The sequence below is a fragment of the Thunnus thynnus genome, chromosome 12, assembly GCF_963924715.1.
Source record: "Thunnus thynnus chromosome 12, fThuThy2.1, whole genome shotgun sequence".
Taxonomy (NCBI): domain Eukaryota; kingdom Metazoa; phylum Chordata; class Actinopteri; order Scombriformes; family Scombridae; genus Thunnus; species Thunnus thynnus.
This window is the reverse complement of record NC_089528.1, coordinates 33330424-33348207: the sequence shown is the minus strand read 5'-3', so window position 1 is coordinate 33348207 and position 17784 is coordinate 33330424. Positions and strand designations below refer to the sequence as shown.

At 41.6% G+C, this 17784-nt stretch overlaps 2 protein-coding genes across 2 annotated transcripts; one reads left to right on the top strand and one right to left on the bottom strand.

Moving 5' to 3' along the window:
• The first annotated feature begins 905 nt into the window (after positions 1–905).
• LOC137193468 (E3 ubiquitin-protein ligase TRIM35-like) lies at positions 906–2710 on the top strand. The gene has a single exon (XM_067604691.1). It carries the CDS (start codon positions 1489–1491, stop codon positions 2638–2640), a length of 1152 nt encoding a protein of 383 aa, XP_067460792.1. The 5' UTR covers positions 906–1488; the 3' UTR covers positions 2641–2710.
• Positions 2711–6092: 3382 nt separating this feature from the next.
• Positions 6093–16521, bottom strand: LOC137194811 (armadillo repeat-containing protein 1-like). Its single transcript, XM_067606970.1, has 7 exons — positions 16233–16521; positions 15190–15387; positions 13027–13118; positions 12249–12438; positions 12014–12130; positions 11548–11622; positions 6093–10592 (listed from the first exon to the last, which is right to left on the bottom strand). Exons 2-7 carry the CDS (start codon positions 15352–15354, stop codon positions 10401–10403), a joined length of 831 nt encoding a protein of 276 aa, XP_067463071.1. The 5' UTR covers positions 15355–15387; positions 16233–16521; the 3' UTR covers positions 6093–10400.
• Between the last annotated feature and the right edge of the window lie 1263 nt (positions 16522–17784).

Genomic DNA, 17784 nt, shown 5'->3' with positions numbered 1-17784 from the left:
AGCTGTGTTTAAAAGACAAGTTAATTAAATGAGCAATAGGGGGAGTTAAAATACCTTTGTGTGATTTGACAAACATGGTGTCAAATTGGAAAGCATCTCTATATTTAAAGCTTTATAAGGAGCTGATGATTTTGTTTACCTGTAACTCATTAGTTTCTACCAGCTTGAAAACCTGACCTGTAGCATCTATAGGAACAATATCCAGTTTCCTTGAAGATGATCTTCAATTAACTTTCCCTGTACTTTGAGTTTAAAATCTCCTAAAAATCCAGACTTTTACCAGTTTTTCCTTTAATTTGTCACCTTGTCTGTATATATATAATAGGCTGGACAAACTGAATCAACCTTTACTGTTATTTTGACTTCATTACTTACCAGCACACTACTTTGTATATTTCATTTTTTAAATAAATTGTACAATAGTTTTACTTGAATGTCTGCTTGCCATTATTTTTCCCAGAATTTTGCTTTCAGAGATAGTTATTAATTATTAAAACCAATAATAATTATATGCAGATTAACATGTTTTTCCTGATCCAGAATGCATGTTAATACCAATACCATCCCACCACATAGTTGATCCCAAAATGTTCAGTTTTTTCATTTACCTATTTTTCTTTTGGTTTTAAAAACCAAGTGAGTCTGTTTGCACGCTGAGATTATTTAAAACAAATATTGTAGGTGACAGTTCTTGTGTGAATGAGTTCATACTCAAAACAAGGACACAAGTAGTACGCGGTACGGGGATCAGACTTATATCTGTTCTTAAACGATGATAATCAGTTTGGAATGAAGCCCCGCCCCCTTACTGATTTACCTGAGATAAACCAGTAAACAGATGTTATTATTCTGCTTCACTGAGAGGAGACGCACTGGGATACTGGGATACTACCACTTCAACCTGCTACTGACTTCACACACTGACCAAGAGTTTCACAAGAGCAAAGACTCGGAGTGAAAGAAACTCTCTGGGAATGTTAGTATGACTTTTATCTGACCCTATGTATCTTACTGATTTTGGATGTTGGACAGATGACCTAAATATTCCATAATTTGCATGTCATTTTAGGTAATATGATAAAGCCCTTCTTGGGGGGACCTTTAAATACAAATAATGGGTTTATGGTCAAGTTTGGAACTGTTCCAGATGTGGTATGTAATGATACATAATATGTTGTGAGGTAGCTGTCAACCACTTGATTGGATGGCTCCCAACTGAATTAGTGCCCATGGAAAACCTATGTTATTCATGTGATAAGATACAGATGTGTAACCCTATATAAGCTATGCACCGACAGTGGTACGTTGCCCAGACCATCTTTGTACATGGAATGGACCCGATGGCCATCGTCTAATAAACGTCTTCAAAATAAGAACCTCGCCAGCTCTTCCTTTGAACGATATCATCACACATCCTTCCTTTCAGGGAACAAGGTGTGATTGTCTTGCTGTTTGAGTGGTTTGTTTTCAGCTGGACTCAGAGACAAAATGGCTTCCAGATCAGAGGAGGATCTCTGCTGTCCTGTCTGCCATGACATCTTTAAACATCCTGTCCTCCTGTCATGTAGCCACAGCCTCTGTAAAGTCTGTCTGCAGAGCTGGTGGAGAGAGAAACCAATCCAACAGTGTCCAGTTTGTGAGAGAAAAACTTCAAAGATGGAACCACCCTGTAACCTGGCGTTAAAGAACCTGTGTGAGAGCTTCCTGCAGGACAGAGATCAGAGAGCTTCAGCAGGCTCTGAGGCTCTCTGCAGTCTGCACTCTGAGAAACTCAAACTCTTCTGTCTGGACCATCAGCAGCCAGTGTGTCTCGTCTGCAGAGATTCAGAAAAACACACCAACCACAGATTCAGACCCGTTGATGAAGCTGCACGACAACACAAGAAGAAACTTGAGGAAACTCTGGAGCTTTTAAAGAAGAAGTTAAAGGTTTGTGAAAAAGTTAAAGTGAAGTTCAATCAAACAGCAGAACACATGAAGGTCCAGGCCCGACACACAGAGAGGCAGATTAAGGAACAGTTTAAGAAGCTTCACCAGTTTCTAGAAGAGGAAGAGGAGGCCAGGATGGCTGCTCTGAGGGAGGAAGAAGAGCAGAAGAGTCAGATGATGAAGGAGAAGATGGAGGCTCTGAGCAGAGAGATAGCAGCTCTTTCACACACAGTCAGAGCCACAGAGGAGGAGCTGAGAGCTGAAGACGTCTCATTCCTGCACAACTACAAGGCTGCAGTGGAAAGAGTCCAGCGCTGCCCCCTGCTGGATGATCCACATCTGCTCTCAGGAGCTCTGATAGACCAGGCCAAACACCTGGGCAACCTGACCTTCAACATCTGGAACAACATGAAGGAGATGGTCTCCTACACTCCTGTCATTCTGGATCCAAACACTGTTTGTCTAGAACTCATCCTGTCTGAAGATCTGACCAGTCTGAGACGAGTTGAGAAACAGCAGCTTCCTGATAATCCAGAGAGGATTAGAGACTACATCTCTGTTCTGGGCTCTGAGGGCTTTGACTCAGGGACTCACAGCTGGGATGTCGAGGTTGGAGACAGTAAACACTGGGAACTGGGTGTGTTATCAGAGTCTGTCCAGAGGAAAGGACACTTACTGGTCTGGATTATGGACAATATGGTTCTATATTGATGGATACAGAGCAGTCTCACCATCACTTCCACCCACTGATCCCTCAGTGAAGAAGCAGCTCCAGAGGATCAGAGTGAGTCTGGACTGGAACAGAGGAAAGTTGTCGTTCTCTGATGCTGATACTAACACACACATACACACCTTCACACACACTTTCACTGACACACTGTTTCCATTTATGAGAGCTGTGGATCATCTACCAGTGAGGATTTTACCAGTGAAGGTCTCTGTGTGTTCTGATTCCTCAGACAATACAACTTATTGATCAGTGAATATTATCAAACATAAACTACAGCTACAACTCACAATTATATTATTATTATTATTTTCTCAACTAAATGTTTAATCTTTTGGTCTATAAACATCAGAAAACAGTGAAACATCTTGTTCTGTTTGACCAAGAGTCCAAAAGTTCAGATTTTGATTCTTTGACACTTTGAAGAACATGTGACGATGTTGTCCTGATGATGCTGTGGGTTGTCATGGTGATGTGGATGAAATATGCAGCATAACTGACTGCTATCCTGACCCCCACTGACTTATGCGTTACATTAACGCACATCTTGCACATATTATGTATTGCACATGTCCTTATACTCCATACTGTGAATCTTTTGTACATTCCCAAAGATGCACAGCTAAAAACAGACAATTCATATTAATTCTTTTTATTCATATTAACACTTTTTTATACCTTCTGTTGTTAATTTGTCACTTATGATTCTTGTATTTTGCAGTACTTGCAGCCTGTTTGTACTATGTTTATTATTATGCATCATCACATCACATCAAAGCAAATTCCGTATTTCAAATAGGGGAGAACACACACACACACACACACACACACACACACACACACACACACACACACACACACACACACACACACACACATGTTTGTTTGATGTTTTGACATTAGAGCTTCATATTGTGACTGATTGAAACCATTTGTTTGGTTTTTGTCAAAATGTTTATTTTCTCCTTCTTCCACTCCTGAAGGGCAGCAGCGCTTTCTGGGGTGAAGAAGACCAGTTCTTCTGGATCCGTGGGGACATGGCTGTAGTTCCCAGACTTCTTTGTCCAGATCCAGCATTCCTGTGGGCCTCCGGGCCATATGAGGAACCTCTCGGACATACTTTTGGCATCTGTTTCAGTTAGTTTCTGTAGCATGTTTTTATGGGTTTGATTAAAGTGTTCCACTGACCCACCTGTCTGCAGGTGGTACACAGATGTGCGTGACCTGTTGACCTTCAGTTCCCTGGAGGAGATCTACCCTGAAGGCGAGGAGACACGTCTCCTGGCCGTCTGGGAATCTGCTAGTCGACTGGTACCGAGATGAAACAGTGTAAATTAAAATAATGAAATAACATAAACATCATATTTTTAACCCTATAAACTACAGTTATTGTTATTAAAGGTCACATTTATGAGCATTTTATGTTTTTCTCGATTAAATACAATAAAGTCCAGGATTATAAAGGTGATTCCTACTAGTTTAAATTATAGAGAAAAGAACTTTTTGAGGACTTTCAGCTTTAATCTGATGTTTTATATTCAGAAAGTTTCAGTTCATAAATCATCAACTATAAAATGAGCCGCAAAGCATGGAAACAGTGAAACTATAATAAAATACACACAGTGATGCAACAGAGAAACACGGTGTTAAATGTAATAATTACTGTCAACAGTAAAATGTTAATTATAGGAAGTTGATGCAGGTTTGGCTCACATTAATACAAATAATCCTGTTAATACCAGCCTGTTAGGATCCACAGTGGTGGAAAAAAACTCAGTACATTTACTCAAATACTGTAATAATGTAATAAGTTTTGAGGTATTTGTACTTTACTGTAGTATTTCCATAAGCTGCTATGTTATACTTCCACTCCACTACATTTATTTGGCAGCTTTAGTTACTGATAGAAAAATCTGTACATTGTGCACCATGTATGGTTATATATATATATATATATATATATATATATATATATATATATATATATATATATATATATATATATATGTATATATACACATATATATATATATATTAGACTGCAGAGGACAAATACTGCAGGATAAAGTCATACGGGTATCAGGGAGAGCTCTGTAAAGCTTTGTCTGCCATCAGTAGATACCAGTGAATCGCTTTTCTTCAGAAGAAGAAGAAGACGGAGACTCTGCAGACTCTCCAACCTCAGCCTGTTGATAATTTATCCATCAGTTTGGTCCTGCGAGCCGGTTCCTGGATGTGTTTCTCGGCCCTCTCTCCAAGCCGGAGCGGAGTAAAGTGCACGACGTAGGTTACAAAATCCTTTTTCCTGCCACGTTCAGAGATAAAGGCGCTTGCGGGGCTGGAGAGGGTCGGGGGTCGAGGGTCGGGAGCTCCACGGATTCCTTTGAGAGGTGAGAAGTTTGTCTCTTTAATCAACACTGAGTTGTGTAAAAGGCCTGAATCTGTGAGCCCAGCATCAAAGCTACGTACGAGAGAGTTTAGTGGTGATTTTAAACAGCTGTATCAGACTGGCAACCGTCGGGAGAGTGAAGGGAGGATGAGTGTGTACCGAGGTTCAAAAGTGTGAGAAATAAGAACCAAAAAGATAAAATATATAAAAAAAGGGGAGAAGAGTCTCAAAATAATTACAACAGAAAACAACAGAAAAAATTAATGAAATAAAAATAATAATTAAAACAAAAATTACTCAAAAGTAAGAAATGGTAGTTGGTAGTTAATGGTAGTATTTGGTAGTTATTAACATCTCACTGACTGGAACCAGTCGCTCGGTGAACTCAAACTGGTCGGCTGTTCAGGGAAAAATAAGGAAGTAAAATAGTTTTACAACAAACAAGTAAGACGGAGTTCAAAACCCCAAGAAATGAATGAACGGAGGATGAAGAACGCGTTCAGGGGAGGATTATATATTTATTTATATATATACGGAGGATTGTGAAGGTATTTTAATTTAAGATCATATATTTTAATATCTAATCTTTGTGCACTTTGTGTGAAAGGTGATTTATAAATGAAGTATATTATGATATATTTATATACTATGATGCAGTAGTATTAATATTAATCTACCCAAAGTATCTTAAATTGGCTCCTCATTGATAAACTACATTAAAATGCTCTTACATGTATTTGTTAGTGATAAAATAAACTATTTCATAAACTGTAATAACAGTCTTGCTTTTGATACTTTAAAGTATATTTTGCTGTTAATACTTCTTGTAACGTAGTAATTTAAAGATCTGAGTTCTTCCTTCATCACTGATGGTTCATTTATTGGTTGCAGACATTTAAAAGTGAATTAATTTATATCCAACGTGGTCCTGAATTACTGCTTCGTTTATGTTTATTCTTCTGCTTTTATTTTATGGTTCAACAATTTTTTGTGACTTTTAATCTGACAGTAAAACACGAGTCTGTAAAGATAAACATCACAATAAAAAACTTTCATGACACAGATTTTATTTCCAGCAGCTGTGAACAAAAAAACACACAGACAGCAGCACACTGATGATGATGATGATGATGATGATGTGTCAGCAGGTTTCAGTGAAGAACTCAAATAAAATCACATTAAAAAAAAAAGGAAAATAATACTAATTTTGTTCATAATAAATCTGAATGATTACACTTCGCCTGAGTAGAAGAAAGAAAACGCAGATAAATCAGCTCCTGCAGGTCCAGAAGAGTTTGTAGGTGATTGATTGTAAAAATGTTTTAATACCTTTAATAATAATAATAATAATAATAATAATAATAATAATAATAATGTCACAGCACAAAATAAATCTGGGAAACAAACAAACACTGTATTGGCCCAAATATAAGATCGTGGCTGTAAAACCCGACAGGAAGTGTCAGCTGAGCGATAATTCAGCTTAAAGTTTGGTTTTCAAAATAAGACTTCATTAGCATTTTAATTTGATTGATTTCTTATATTTTTATTAAAACGTGACAGTAAATAAAACACATTAAAACTATCTGTGTGTATCTGTGTTTTATTCACGTTATATTCGGGCCGATACCGTTTTTCACACTAAACATCAGGTGTGATTGACAGCAGGTTAACTCAGAATGTGATTGGACAGTCTGTGGTGGAGGCGGAGCTATGAGCACAACCTGACAGGTACATGAACACACGAAGGCTGAATCCAAACGTCCGAACTTCATCACACTCGCAGACTCGCTTGACTTTGAGTCTGCGAGCGCTGAGGTCTGTCCAGACCCGCGATACGGAGGCTATAGAGCGACCAAAACAATGGCCACTAATTATTATTATTATTAATGATAAATAACAACAATAATAATAATAATAATAATAGGCTGTAAAATATTCACATTTAATGACATTTGCTTGTTTCACACATCAGAACCGCGAGGAGCCGTTCAGAAAAACACTTTGGGGAATTTCAATGTATCTCCATGGAAACGCTCACTGGAGGTCGTCTGTCTGCAGACTCGCAGTATCTACACGACACACACACTGCACTAGGTTGGTACTGGCCTGGTTCGGTTTAGGCATGGGGGGGGGGGGTTGAGTAGGTCTGCAAGACTGCAGATAGACCCTTCTCTAGTTTTAGCCCTCGCGGCCCGGCGCCGTCGCTAACTTGATGTGACGGCGAACATGTGACGGGTACGACTGAAGTCCAGGAGGACTCAGTCTGCAGGTCTGGAGGAAGAACATCTGGATTCAGACCGACTCACAGAATGACAACAACAGTATCACAGCGGGACAGTAAAAATCTGTACATCATTAAAGGTCATTAAAAGGTCACAGGAAACGCTGCAGGACTTCCAAAATAAAAGGCAAACTTGGTCCAACAGGTGTGTGTGTTTGTGTGTGTGTGTGTAGGGGGGGGGGGGGGGGGGGTCCATGTCATGCAGAGATCACAAGTTCTTATTTTAGCTCTATAATCATATCATCATTTGTTAAATGCAGGAACGATCTCATTGGATGATTTAAACCTCAGTGGGCGGAGCCAAAGAGACACCTGAATCAGCTGTTTTCTTCTATAAACACATCTGGACTCAAGATTGTGTCTGTTTATAGGATCCATACCAGTAATCGATCACATGTATCCATAAACTAGTGATGTCATCGTTATCACTGACGGTCAGATGTAATCAATGATCAGTCACATCCAAACTGACTTTACAGGATGTGGAGACCAAAAAACAGTTTTCTGTCGATTGACTAACGGATTGATCGAGTCGTTGTTGCAGCTCTCGACGTCTCCTAATCAATCGATATGGATTTCATAGATGTGCCTCTGATTAGTATTTTACAGATCAGTTCAGCATCACATAGGTCGCTCCAGAAGAACCGACGCTGGAGGCGTCTGGACCTGATGAGTCCAGTTAGAATATAATTCAGACTTTAAGTTTCAGTTATTGACCCACTGAGGTTCATCTCAGCCAATCAATATTATTGAACTCGTCCCAGAATCACCAGATTTAACCTCTGAACTCACTGCTGATGCTTTTAAACTCAAACATCAACAGAAAGCTGTTAATGGTTTAACAAATTAAGAGAGTTAATTAAACTACCAATAACATAAGAGCTTCATGATGTGTTGGACGTTGTTGGTCAGCAGGTCGTCCTGGAGACTTCCTGTTTCTCTTCAATAAACAAGATTTAAGTGTTGTTGAGAAAGTGAGTTTTTCTCTCTATTGATCTGCTGTGAATTGAAGCTTCATTTCATTTGGAAACAATCACTGACACTGTTCACGAGAGCCAACAGAAGGCGGCGTGGGAGGAGAAGGGAATGTGAAACACCATGATGAGCTCTGAGGGAATGAAGGTTTTAAAAAAAAGTCCTTTAGTTAAAACTGTCTGAAGCTCAGAGTTCAGTTTTTTTTGTCCTGACTGTCAAGAGAAATGTTCACGCAGCTCTTTAACAACAAACATCTGGATTCTTTCCAACATGGTTCAGATTTCTACTCAGTTACACGACATCAAAACTCGGATCAAACTGTGCAAAACTGTCACAAACTGAATCCCAGTCAACCCTCCGGATGTCAAACGTCACCAGAAGAGGAAAAAGTAACACAAAGCTCAGGTAACATCGCTCCGTTCAACCGGTGGATGAGCGGACGTGATCCACAGGGAGTTTTTCAAAATAAAAGTTCAGTATAATAAAGGCATTCATACGGGTGTGTTGGTGTAAACACGACGAGCGGGTCCACGAACGACACGACCTCCGAAAAACAGAAAGTAAAGCACCGTTCTGTCATTGATCCGAAGAGGAAATCAATAATCAATGATCCGTTTGTTTGTTGTTTCCCCACTGGGAGTGAAGGGGAATCAAACTGGTCTGTTCTCTGATTAAACCATTAAACACTATGATGCAGTAACGTTACAGCGAGGCGACACCGTTACGATTTAATCTGTGAAAAATGTCTAAAACGATGACAAACGCCACGATTCAGTTTACGAGGATCACAGACGACATGTCGATCAGTCGTATTGATCTCAGTGACTCCTGTGGTTGTTTGTGTTTTAATGATCAACATCAGCCAGTTTAAAACTCGTATAACTTTGCTTTTATTACCGTATTGTCCTGGATATAAGACGACGCCCCTTTTTTTCAGATTAAAACACTTTGACAGTCGTTTCCTGAGATTCTTCATCCCTCCGTCACGGAGACATTAAATCCCTCGTTAGTGAATCAGACTAAAGATGTCGAAGCTTCAGAAACTGACTTGACTCTCACAAGACTGGAAGAAAACTAGCTAGCTTAGCAACATTAATGCTACAAACAAACCCAGAATGCAACACTCTCTGTAGGAGTCACGTTTCCATTTAATAAAGAAATAATATCTGATTTTACACTTCGTTATCTCCAAACATCGTTTCCTGAATATCGTCTTATATTCGTGTCAATACGGTAATTTGATTAATTGTGAATAACAGCTGTTAGTGTTTACTTCTACTCTTCTTCGTTGGTAGAGAAGCAGACATCACTGGCAAAATACTACTATGAAAATGAGTCTGAATTTGAACGGTTTTAAAAGGTTTGATGATAAAATAATAAAAATCTGAACCTTTCAGGTTTCAGACTGATGGTTTGGTCACAGGAAGTAGATTTTCTTTTCTTGTCATTGATTATTTGGACATCGTTTGTGCGTGATGATGATGATGTGTGACGGTGAGTTCAGAGAGTTACTCGTCAGCGTTTGTCGTCGTTTTGACATTTTAAAGACTAAATCGTTCAGTGAAGCAGCAGGAAGTTAAGAGTCGTCTGTGGATCAGAGAAACTAAAAGGCACAGCTGACTGACTCGTCTTTCACAACACGTCAAACTGCAGGAAGAAGAAACGTCACTCAGTCGTCTGTCGGTCAAATAAATAATCAAAAGGTAAAAGGAGGAGAGGGGCGTCCTGTTCAGTCCTCTTGTTTTTGTCTAACTTGTTGGTGTTTGTTCAAACCGCCGCTCCGTTAAGACAATTTGGTTTGTAACAGATGGACCCGTTTACAGAGAGAACGCCGCCGCAGTTCTCTCTCCCAAGAAACCACGATCCCGTTGTTTGGTCTAAAGGATCGACTCCTCTCCTCTGTAACAGCGGCGTGTTTTCATCGCAGCGTTTAAAGTGACGAGGTCACCGTTCTGTCGCAGCGCTCGTCTCTCCGGCTGAGACGGACAGCGGTGAGATTTGGCAGCTGGTAGATTTTGGTTCTGAGGGGGGGGCGGCGGGAGGTTTTAACGGAGGGGGGAGGGGGGAGGTGGGGGGTGCGTCGGCCCCCGCTGGGGTCACCAGTAGAAGGAGCGGGACAGGAAGTTGGCGGCGGCCCCCAGCCAGCTGGCCCCGTCCTGACCGGATCCCACCCGGCTCACCGCCTTGTCGGGCTCCTGGGACGGACTCTCGTCCTCGGGCAGGTAGTCCGGCAGGTCCACGTTCTCCTCCACCACCACCGAGCCGTCCTCCGCAAACGGCATCAAAACCTGGAGACAGCGACAGGAAGAACACTGTGAACGTTTCCTGTACCCGACTGACTGTCAGAGAAGAAGAAGCTCAGGTGACATCGCTCCGTTAAATGAGTGGACCTGATCCACGGGGAGTTTCAAAATAAAAGTTCAGTATAAAAGGCATTCATACAAGTGTGTCCGCAAACGACACGACCTCCGAAACAGGAAGTAAAGCACCGTTCTGTCATTGATCCGAGAAGGAAATCAATAATCAATGATCCGTTTGTTTTCCCACTCGGAGTGAAGGGGAATCAAACTGGTCTGTTCTCAGATTAAACCAGTAACACCATGATGAAGGCTGTAAACTGGACTTCATCTCAACCTGCAGATACTTCATGTGGATCCTCTTTTTTATTTTTATTGTATATTTAAGAAATAATTATTTTGGGAACCAGACTTATTACCTTTGGACAGAGCTAGGCTAGCTGTTTCCCTTTGTTTCCAGTCTTTGTGCTAAGCTAAGCTAACCAGCTGCTGGCTGTAGTTATATATTTTAATATAGAGACACGAGAGAATCTGAACATCTAACTCTCAGCAAGAAAGAGGAGAAGAAGATTTCCTAAAACCTTCGACGTCTCCTTGAATGATTTAGTGAAGTCGGTTTGTTGTTTATTGGAGTCTCAGGGAGATAAACATGCAGTAAACAGTCTCTTTAACTGCCATGAAGAAGAGATACTGAGTAAATCACTGTGACTCTGCTGCCACCTGCTGGTATGAAGGATTATTTCTAAAACTTCATCCATGTTCATGTTAGAGGAGGATTAACTTTATTAAAACGATGGTATTAATGTTACTGTAGCAGTTTATTTATCCTTTTATTCGAGCACCAAACTTTACCGTCTAACTATTTCAGTTTCCCAGCTACATTTAAACTTGACATCAACAGATCTGTCGGTTTATAAAAACCGAAACCAGACAGACTGAAACTGACCTCGTCTCCGTTTTCTCCTTTCACCACCTGCTGAGCCTTCATCACCTCGGTGGACGCGATGGCAGACGCCAGAGCCTGAGAAGAAGAACAACACTTCCTGTTATTTACCCGGGACTTCCTGTATTCATCAGTTCATAACTTCACTGTATAAACTGAGTTACCACATCAGTTCCCATCACAGCTCATATAACTCTCATCTTATTTTGATGATAATTATATTTTAATTAAGTCAGACGATGTAGAACTTCAGCAGTTCTGTTACTTTACTAGTTTTTCTTTTTCTACTTTTGGTTTCGTTCGCTGGAAAAACAGTCAAACTTACAAAATCTACAATGAATCAATTATAAACATAACGGTGGATGATAATTAGAATAATCTGAACTGTTGCTGCTGATGGTTTAAACTCTGGAGAGCAACAAGAAGGAGGAAGATGAAACGTCGGCTGTAAACGGTAACCTCGTCTCACCTCGGCCTTCAGGTCCGATCGGATTCGGACGATGCATCTCTTCACGGCCATCTGGAAGGTGAAGCTGATGACTCCTCTGATCTTCAGCAGCGCCTCCTCACACAGACTCCTCCGACTCTAAACAGGAAGAGAAACCACACGTCTCTATGGTTATTAACTCCACGTCTGGCTCGAGTTATTTCACAGCTGATGATGAATGAATGAATGATGTCATCGTTCAGGGCTTCCTGCTCACCGAGTCGTCCAGTCCGTCGATGTGCAGGATGACGGTTTTGGCCCTCTTGTTGCTGGAGCCCAGGAAGAACTGAGCTTTCCGGCGGCCGCTGACGGCCTCTTCGGCCGGCTCCGATTCGGCGCCACCGGACGCCTGCAGGAGCTCGTAGATCTCCGACGCCAAGAGCTTCGTCTCCCCCGGAGTGGTCGACCTGAACGACAACAGAACAACAACAACACGACACTCAGAACGAATCGACTGCAGCAGCAGCGCCGGTCAAAAGTTTGGACAAACTTTCTCATCGGAGGCGACAGGACGACGCCGCCAGCCTTCGTCTGTCACCCATTTGTTTGGCATCATGTTTCATGTAAATGATCCACTTTCCTCAGTTCTTGTCAATAATCCTGCCTTTGATTCTTTAGCAGGCAGGTCGACTTTCTGCTGAATAAACATCTGGACGATATTAAACCATCCTTTTTCCCTGCAGGATCACATTTACACCAGTTTCTTGTTACAGCTTTTTAATGACTATAATTTATCTCCTCTCTGTGCTGCTTCCTCAGTGTTTCCATTTAAATATCACATCCCATAATGTCTTTACTTGTATTTACGTTATTGCAGAAATGCTTTAGTAGAAAACTGATGATGGTCTCCACAGAACCTCCAACACAGTTGCTGGCTGTTTAGTAAATGAGGCAGATTTACCAATAACCAAAATAATTAATGAGTTTTCAAAAGCTCACTTTACAAACTCAACGGATGAAAAACAACCTGAGAAACTTTCTGATGTGCGACTCACTTCTGCATGACGTTCTGGAGGCTCAGCACCATCCCCAGCTCTCCCTTCAGCTTCTCCCGGTTGGATCTGCATTCTGCCAGGTAACGAACCGCCTGGGAACAACAACCAATCACAGTCAATCAGACAACAGGACACACCGTCCTCGAATCAGACTCATAAACACTTTATACAAGTCATCTGACCAGGGCTCCGTTTCACAAAGCAGGTTCAACAAACTCTGAGTTTCCGGTTCCAGAACAGCTGATTTGAGTCGGTTTAATCAACTCAGAGTAGTTTCACCTGGAGTTAGCCAGCATCAATTGAGCCCCGATTCAACGAGTCACCATGGCAACGGGGAAGCGGAAGGCTGCGCCCCACTAGGGCTAGAAATCTTAATTCGCTCATACGGCGAGTTTCAACATGTTTTCAGAAAGAAGTGCAACACAAAAAGTAAAACCTCGACATAATAATCTGATGGGGGTACCTCGTTTTGATCATGTTTTACATTGTAAAGTAAATATTAAGTGGCTGTTTGACTGAGCAGCTGTTTTATCCCCAACATAATGCTGGTTTCACACACATAAATGTCTTCTCATCTACTTCATGTTCTGTTAAATAATTAATCCTATTTAAACTAACACAGACTTCTACTCAGCCAACAGAAAGAAGGCAGATGCCCGTAAAACGGGTGGTGGCCCAGCACCGCCACCTCTAACGGAGGCAGAGGAGCTGGCCCTAAGCCAGAACATAGGAAGGCCAGTGGCTGGCTCCGACAGAAACGCAGCGCAACACACAACATCTGCTGGGATGTCAGAGCATGATTACGATTGGTAATGTTGCAAATGTAAAGACGGCTTAGGTTGTGTATGTAGATGATGGACTGTGACGTGAAACGGTACCGCTCAAAAAGATAATGGCTGGAAATGCTAGAACATCTATGCGCGGTCTGATAACCATCTCTCAACGAATATTTAATTCTCTGCGCAGTAATGCTGCACCTTCATCCACGAGATCGTTATCAAAAGGACATGCCATGTTAGTGAAAAAGTCGCCACCTACTGTGCCTAATGGACTTCTAATATACTGACTCTGATGTTTTTTAATGATTGTTTTAAATGACAGACGGCAGAACTAGACTACTGACTGAATGAATGAGGAAATCAAATGGAGTATTTGGCTCTGAAAGAGGGCGGAGACTGAGAGAAACTCGAGGTTCATTGAGAAAAACCTGGTCCCGACCAGGTTAGGTTCATAGAGTCTGTTACTACGGTAACTGACCGAGAGCTTAAGTTACCCCTCTCTGTGAAACAGGCTAGAGTTATCCCTCTTTCTCTGGTTTGAGTTACCTCCCTTTTTGAAACGGAAAACTCAGAGTTTCCCTCATTTTAGGGTTAACAGACTCTGAGTTTTCACTAAACCTGCTTTGTGAAACGGCCCCCAGCTGATGTCAGGCGAGTCTGTTCAGTCTGAGCCCATGGATGTTTTATAAGAGCTGGATACCGGTCCTGTAGGAACTGCTGCTCGCCTGGCGCATACGCCAAAAAAAAGTTTCTAGTTTCCGGGTTGTGCGGCGCACTGAATATGCGCAGTAGTGTTTCCCCTGCTGGCCCCGCCCACAAGCTCCCGCTCGGCCCATAGACTTTACGTTGTGATGACGTCACGGATTTTTAAATCGCTTTTCTCGGCTCGAGGAAAAGTTTTACAAACATAAAACCTCCATGGAAAACGCTTTCTGGACCGCAGGGGGATTTTGTGGCGGCGCCCTATTCAGCTCTTATTATACATCCATGTCTGAACCACAGACTGTATCTAAAAGATGGACGACATGACTGCTCCTCTACAGAGAAGCCCGAACATCTGGATCGCCCCCCCCCCCCGGTGGCTGGTTGCAGTATAGGTCATAAGTCCCGCCCCCTCCAAGTACACGTCAAATACGTTTTTACCAAACATGGTTTCTGTTGTTTTCTGTTGTTCTTATCAGGCTGACGTTTATCTTTAATTAGTTATTTGATGATATAAAAACGAGGCGTGACGTCATGATTGACAGCTGTGATTGACAGCCGCCCTCAGACGAAGCTGAGCGACTGAAGCAGCTTCTGACGGAAGACGCTAACGTACGTCTCCATGTGCCGCCGTAGTAGCTACAAAACGCAGGTTGGACGTGTCGGTTGCAGAGCGGCTCACCAGCAGGGCGGAGTAGACCACCTGAGGGTTGGGGTGGTCCAGGAACAGGATGAGTCCCGGCAGGCAGCCCTGGTCCTGGACGATGGCCCTGCGGTTCATGGGGTCTGCGGCCAGGTCCCTCAGCTGGTTGACCACGGCCAGGGCGTCCGGCTCCGCGCTCATCATGGCTGCCCTTCACTCACCCATGCACCGACTGAACTGAGGACGGCAGCGACAAACACGACTCAAACACACGAAGCAACATCGTTTCCATCAGAGTCTGTTTATGTGGTTCAGGATGAGCAAAGGTACAGAAATCCTGGTTCTGACTGACTGACAGAGAAGTGACTAATAATGAACACAAGGTGGAGCTCTGTCGACATCCCGGCAAGCTTCATCAACGGAAATTATATCATCAAATATTTATAATGTCAGATTATCAGTTCATCTGACAGTTATTTTCTCAGTTCGTTGTTTTGTCTTGTGAGAAAACAGTGAACCAAGGAACCAAACGTGGCATCTTTAAAATGTCTTATTTGGTCTGATCAACAGTTCAAAATACAGAAACTTCATATTGAAGAAGCTGCAGACATTTTTCCTTAAAATGATTATTTGAAAATAATTTTATTTCAATTTATTTTCCTGTCAATCAACTCACTGATTTGTTCATGGCTGCAGCTTTAATCCAATCCAGTAATTTGACATGATAGACCCACCTGTTGTCATCATATAACACACACATATAATATATAATGTACATATAATATATATATATATATAATATAATATTACGGTTATAGGAGGATCAGACATTTGCCGAATTAACCAGAAAAGCCTCGCATGTTTTCAGGGATTGATTTGTGAGTGTTGTGTGTGTGAGTTCAGTCTCTTGTCAGCAGTTTCGCGTTAAATTGTCAGATTTTCTACTGACTTCTTCCTACAAACAGCAGCCGCGGTGCCGTCAGCCGGTCAGACCGGCTCTCAGGCGGCCTGAGGCGGATCACAGCAGCTGTGTTGAAGCCGGCAGCTCCGTCTGGAGGAGCTATAACCCGAACACGGCTCACCTCTGACGGTCACCGGCACCGAAGCGGCAGGGATAGCAGCTGCTGTTAGCTGGTTAGCTGTCCGGTTAGCTTCTCCCTCCGTCAGCCCGACATGAACCCGAACTGTCCGGTAACGTTAGTGAGCAGCGGCTGAAGCGGAAACACGTGACTCCAGAGTCAATCTGTGTCTGAATTAAATTAAAAAAAAAAACGCTTTTATGAAGCTGTTTACACCGACGGGAAATAAATCGTGGCCGTTCTTCCTGCTGAAAAGCGACCAAGGCGGCGACGTATCAACACCGCGGCTTGTGATTGGATGGCGTGCAGCCACCTGATGTCGCTGACCAATGAGCTGCGGTGTTGATAAAGTTAAAGGTCCCACATTCTGACCAATGAGCTGCGGTGTTGTTAGAGTTAAAGGTCCCACACCCTGAAGGATCAGCGCCAGAGCTTCATAACAAAAAGCTGAAATAAAATAATTCATTTACTAAACTATCAGACCTATAAATAATATTTACCTTCATGCTGCTTTATATTTTTACTGCACTGCATTTATTTCTCAGGTTTCTACAACAGACTATTAGAGCCACGCTGGGAGAAAATTATTATTATTTTTTGAGATTACCAGAATAAAGTTATAATATCAGATGTAACCACCTGTCAGTCAAACGCTTCCCGCCATTTCTTCCTCCACAATAGACACAAAACTTCCGAGACTGTGTTTCTATCTTGATTTTACATGTAAAATTATTTTGTATTTTGATATTTTTCATATTTCACTGAGATCACTTTGTAAAGATTTGTTTTCACTTTTATTAAACTTTTATTTTATTTCATTAAAGGATCTTTTTTCTGATGAGCAGAGTAAATAAATAAATAAATTAGATATTTGATTCAATGATGTAAAACAATAAAACATAAAATATTCCATGAAGGGTGAAACCTTTTTCTGCTGTTTATATAAAATAAATATAACACTAAATTATTGACATGTTGCATCATGAGTACCTTCATTTGTGATACAAATATGTTTACTTTAGTAGGATTTTGAATGCAGGACTTTTACTTGTAATGGAGTATTTTTATTCTGTGGTATTTCTACTTTTACTTAAAGGACGAGTTCCCAGTGTTTCCAGCGTTTCCAGTGTGTTAAACCAGCAGTCAGGTGTCTGTAATCATTCCTCCTGTTCATACTGGACATTAAAAGATCCTTCAAATGTGCTTTCAATGGAAGTGATGGAGGCCAAAATCCACAGTGTGTCCACACAGTCATTTAAAAGTCTGTGTGAAGCTTCTATTCAGCTTCAGCAGTCTGAGTTAGTCATATCAAGTGGATATCTGACACATTTACAGTCTTTTTAGCATCAAATTCCCTCTTTGTGTTTCCTCGGACAGTGTTTCCCTGTTGAGCTGCAGGTGGAAGTATAGTAACAAAAAGAGGAACTTTGGCACTAAAAAGACTGTAACGTTGAAAGATATCTACTTGATTTGACTCATTTGGACGCTGAAGCTTCATATTAGCTTCAGACTGTGGAATTCGTCCTCCATCACTTCCATTGTAAGGTCATTATGA